The sequence below is a fragment of the Cebus imitator genome, unplaced genomic scaffold (genome assembly GCF_001604975.1).
Source record: "Cebus imitator isolate Cc_AM_T3 unplaced genomic scaffold, Cebus_imitator-1.0 Scaffold399, whole genome shotgun sequence".
Classification (NCBI taxonomy): Eukaryota; Metazoa; Chordata; class Mammalia; order Primates; family Cebidae; genus Cebus; species Cebus imitator.
In genome coordinates this window covers 758,526-762,898 of record NW_016107714.1, presented here as the reverse complement: position 1 = coordinate 762,898, position 4,373 = coordinate 758,526, and the positions used below count along the sequence as shown (strand labels likewise).

Below are 4,373 nucleotides of genomic sequence, written 5' to 3'. Positions count from 1 at the left end.
AGGGTCTCACTCTGTTGCCCAGGTTGCAGTGTAATGGAATGACCATGGTTCACTGCAACCTCGACCTACCGGGCTCAAGAGATCCCCCCACTACGCGCGTTAAATTTTTAAAAAACAGACATATTTGTAGAGATGGGGATCTCACTATGTTGCCCAGGCTGGTTTCTAACTCCTGGGTGCAAGCGATCCTCCTGTATCAGCCTCCCTAAATTTTGAGATTACAAGCGCAAGCCACCGTGCCCGGCCCCTATAACATCTTTCCCCAAGGAACTCATACCCACTCCCCAATCCTCATCTCAGAGACCCTAGTCTGCTCAATTCTACCCACTTCAAGCATCTGTTACAGCAGATTCGTCCTCCTGGTCCCTTGCCCCTCACTTGTCTAAGACCCTCAAGGGCAAGGCCGGAGACTACAACTCCCCAAAGCCTACAGAGCACAGTCAGGCGTCCGCCCGTCGCGGGTTTCTGCAGCAGCTGACTTAGAGTCGTGACCGAAATAAGTAGGACTGAGGGAAACAGGGGTCGCTTAGTACCTCTTCGCCGTAATCCTCTGGACCGAATTCCTTGCAAAGTTTGGGGACAGCAGCGACCTCCAGCGTGCAGCTGGGCCGCAGAGGGCAGTCTACAGGAAAGAAAGGCGGAGCCTCGTCAGCAGGTTTAGGATAGACGGGTCAGAGTCCTCCCCGCTCCAGGCTTGACCCTCCGCCCCCTCTGCCCTCTGCGTAAAATCCTCCTCGAAACGTTCAGACCACAGGTGGACCCAAGATGAGCTGCCTCTGCCTTCTTAGACCCCCTCTGGCTTGTCACACCGCTCACCCAGCTTGATCCGCCCCACAGTCTTCGGAATCGGCGCCATCGCCCGTCAGCAGTGACCCGGAAGTGAAAGTTAGTCTAGTATTTGATACCAGCCAAAGGGCGGGGTAGAACAGGATGTGCGGCCATCTTTGTTAGGGGCAGAAGCCTCCGATTACGGAGCCCGAGAGAATCCATGAAGGTCCCCGCGGCTCCCGAACTGAAGAAAACCGTTGTTGAGATGGGGCGAAGTCCTAGCTACAGCGGGCGTTGGTCAGTGCCGGGAAGTGGGAATCGTTAGGTTCGTTCCGGACTTGCAGCCCATGGCCCAGACGTCTCGCTCTGGTAGCCTGCCTCCACTCGTTACCGTGCCCCCGCTGAGGGCGCAACCCGTGGACACTGGGGAGGAGCAGTGGGAGAGAATGGGAACGGGCGCTCTCCGCAGGGACGTTCGCGGCTGGCTGGGGCTGCCGGTAGCCGGGAGCATCCCCTACCCGGGGATACGTCCGGGCGGAGCTTCTGGAGGGACGCCGTGGTGGCCGAAGCCGGCGGGTGTGAGCGAGGCCCACGATGCTGCGGCCTGGAGGCAGGGGCCCGCAGGTGGCGGCCCGATCCCTCCTGCGCTGCAGCATCTCCGTGCGGTGTTGCTGCGGCTGCACCGAGAGCGAGAGCAGCTTCTCCTGGCCCGAGACTGCGCCTGCCACCTACAGGCGGCTGTGCGCCTCCTGAAGACCTTAAGTCCTGGCTCGCCCTCCTGCAGCCGCAGCCGCTTGCCCCAGCTGTGCCGCGACCTGCAGCTGCACCTTTCCCAAGGGGCAGTCCTGCGAATCGGCCTTGGGGAGCCGCTGCTGCTAGCGCGCCCCATCGGACTAGCCGCCCAGTGCCTGGAAGCTGTCATCAATACGCAGCTTCGCGCTCTCGGCCGGGAACCCGCCAGCCCGGGCCTGTCGTCCCAACTTGCCGAACTGCTCCTGGCACTTCCCGCCTACCACACGCTACAGGGAAAAGCCTTGAGCCACGTCCCAGGGGCTGCACGTCCTTTCCCCACGTCCCGTGTGCTCCGCCTCTTGACGGGAGAGCGGGGTTGCCAGGTGGCAAGTCGGTTGGACGAGGCGCTCAGGGGATCAGGATTGAGGGACCAGCTCCGCAGGCTGTTTCATGAGGAGCAGGATCTGCTACCAGGGCTGCTGGGCCTGACAGGGGGCATGGTGGCTTCATCCAGCTGTGGACTGGGACCTGGAGGGGCCAGAGCCTTGTGGAGCCAATATTGGACCCTGCTGTGGGCAGCCTGTGCTCAGAGTCTGGACCTAAATCTGGGACCCTGGAGGGACCCCAGGGCAGCAGCGCAACAGCTGAGTCAGGCACTGGGTCAGGGTGAGTGATGGGTTTGGGTGCGCATTTGGGAAGGCTGGGGTGTCTTCCTTCCCCCTGGCCAACTCACTCACCCGCCATCCTGAAGGCAAAAGCAGGCCCTTTAGAATGAACGCCCCTGGGTTCAGACTATAGTTCCTGAGCTTTCAAGGCAAACTCTTGCTTTCCACCCCAGTCCTGAGTCTTGGAGGAAGCATGCCCTCTTGCCTCATCAATGAGTGGGCAGGGGTTGTGGAAAGTGAGACCTTGTTTTCAGGCTCTAGAGTCATTTCTCCCACTAGCATCCCTACCTCAGGAGTGTGAGAAGGAGCTGGCTTCTCTGTGTCACAGTCTACTTCATCAGTCGCTTATCTGGAGCTGGGACCAAGGTGAGAAAGAAGGGGCACTGGGAATGATGTAAGTCCCAGGTTACCCCTTCCCCACCAGACTAGACTTTCTCATCCTCAGGTTTCTGCCAGGCCTTGGGATCAGCTCTTGGGGATCAGAGCGGCCTTCCCACATCCTCTCGCACTGCTGAACTTTTGCAGCAGCTCTTTCCTCCTCTCTTGGATGCCCTTCGAAAGCCCAGGTTACGATTGATTTTCTGCCAGCCTGCAGGTGAGACAAGAGGCTGGGGATGGGGAGACAGAGCAGTTGAGGATATCTCCTTTTTTCTTTCACTCTGTTCTGAAGTCTGCCTCTTCCCAAAGGTACTCTGTGACCCCTAAGATGCTTACTCTGTTGCTCATCTCCCCCAGATCCTGTGCCTATTGCCCTGGGGCTGTGTACCCTGCAGACCACCTTGCTCTGGTTTCTGGGCAGAGCTCAGCAGTACTTGGCAGCATGGGACCCAGCTTCCTTCCTGCTCCTGATCCAAAAAGACTTACCTGTGAGTGACTGGGGAGTGGGGAAGGGAGCAGCCTGGGCTAGGCTGAACCCTCACTCCCTGTTTCCACCCAAAGCCTCTGTTGCATGAGGCAGAAGCTTTGTCTAGCCTGGCCTCAGAGGAAAGCTTAGCTCTGGAAATGGAGCAGCAGCTGGGCCTGGAGATCCAGAAGCTGACTGCACAGATCCAGGTGAGAACAGGGGCCACAACAGTGGCAGTTTAAGACCCTAATTTATGTGCCAACTATTGGGGGAGGGAAGAATAGAACATCTCAGTGACTTGGAGTCTCTGCTAAATTTATCTTTTTTTGCTCTGTTCATTTTTTGTTCTCTTTAACTTTTTTAGACAAGGTCTCACTTTGTCACCCAGGCTGGAGTGCAGTGACATAATCGCAGCTCATCGCAGCCTCTACCTGGCTAACTTTTATATGTTTTGGTAGAGACAGGGTTTCACCATGTTGCTCAATCTGGTCTTGGACTCCTGAGCTCAAGTGATCCACCCACCTTGGTTTCCCAAAGTGCTGGGATTACAGGCATACGCCACTATGCCTGGCCCCTTTAACTTTTTACTATGGAAATTTTCAAACATGTATAAATGTAGAGAGAGGTGTATAATGGATTCCCATATGTCTATCACCAAGCATTTAACAATTATCAACTCATGGTCCATTTCATCTATGTATCCCCTACCCTCTCCCCAGTAATGCCAGACTTTTTTGTGATGGCAACAGCAGATCATTCCCTTGATTCATTATTTCATTAGAGGTTGTAAAGGGGTGACATTTCAATTCTCATTATTCATACTTCATTTGTGAGTTGGATTACTCCTATACAGAAAAACTTGCCTTCATTAGAGATTTGGTTACTCTTAGATATGTTTTAAAGAGAAAATTCAGGATAAATGATTGCATCTTTCTCTTTACTTACTAGTTATTGACATATTTCTCCTCTCTTTAAAAGTTTTATTTGTATTTTTTATTAATGCTTGGGAGGCCAAGGCAAGAGGATTGCTTGAGGCTAGGAGTTCAAGACCACACAGGGCTACACAGCAAGACTACCGTGGGCAACATAGAGAAACCCCCATCTCTACAAAAATTAAAAAATTTAGCTGAGCATGGTGGTGGGCACCTGTAGTCTCAGCTACTCGGGAGGCTAAGGCAAGAGGATCATTTGAGCCCAGGAGGTTGAGGCTGCAGTAAGCTGTGATCACTGCACTCCAGCCAGCCTAGGCAACAGAATGAGAGACCTTGTCTCAAAAAATACAAAATAATGCTTGTCTACAGTTTAAAAAGTAAATTAGAATATTATTTTATTTTATTTTTATTTTTATTTTTTATTTTATTATT

General features: G+C 53.7%; 2 protein-coding genes across 12 annotated transcripts in view; one reads left to right on the top strand and one right to left on the bottom strand.

The window, feature by feature from the left end:
* Positions 1 to 882, bottom strand: part of TTC31 (tetratricopeptide repeat domain 31) — a 14,428-nt gene extending 13,546 nt beyond the window's left edge. For 5 of the 7 annotated variants that reach the window (XM_017508733.2, XM_017508734.2, XM_017508735.2 and 2 more), the window contains exons 1-2: positions 817 to 882; positions 534 to 622 (exon numbers count right to left, since the gene is read on the bottom strand). In XM_017508733.2, coding sequence (XP_017364222.1) covers positions 534 to 622; positions 817 to 856 — 129 coding nt within the window. In that variant the 5' untranslated portion in view covers positions 857 to 882. The remainder of the gene's footprint in view (positions 1 to 533; positions 623 to 816) is intronic. The other 2 variants (XM_037731443.1, XM_037731444.1) reach the window with 1 other exon arrangement.
* A 209-nt stretch (positions 883 to 1,091) lies between these two features.
* The window catches only part of CCDC142 (coiled-coil domain containing 142), an 18,662-nt gene continuing 15,380 nt past the window's right edge, over positions 1,092 to 4,373 (top strand). For 4 of the 5 annotated variants that reach the window (XR_005196882.1, XR_005196881.1, XM_037731441.1 and 1 more), the window contains exons 1-5: positions 1,092 to 2,166; positions 2,445 to 2,531; positions 2,611 to 2,760; positions 2,901 to 3,031; positions 3,105 to 3,218. Coding sequence is in view for 3 of the 5 variants with exons in the window: in XM_037731441.1 (XP_037587369.1) it covers positions 1,116 to 2,166; positions 2,445 to 2,531; positions 2,611 to 2,760; positions 2,901 to 3,031; positions 3,105 to 3,218 (1,533 nt within the window). In the remaining 2 variants the exon portion in view is untranslated. The remainder of the gene's footprint in view (positions 2,167 to 2,444; positions 2,532 to 2,610; positions 2,761 to 2,900; positions 3,032 to 3,104; positions 3,219 to 4,373) is intronic. The other variant, XM_017508732.2, reaches the window with a different exon arrangement.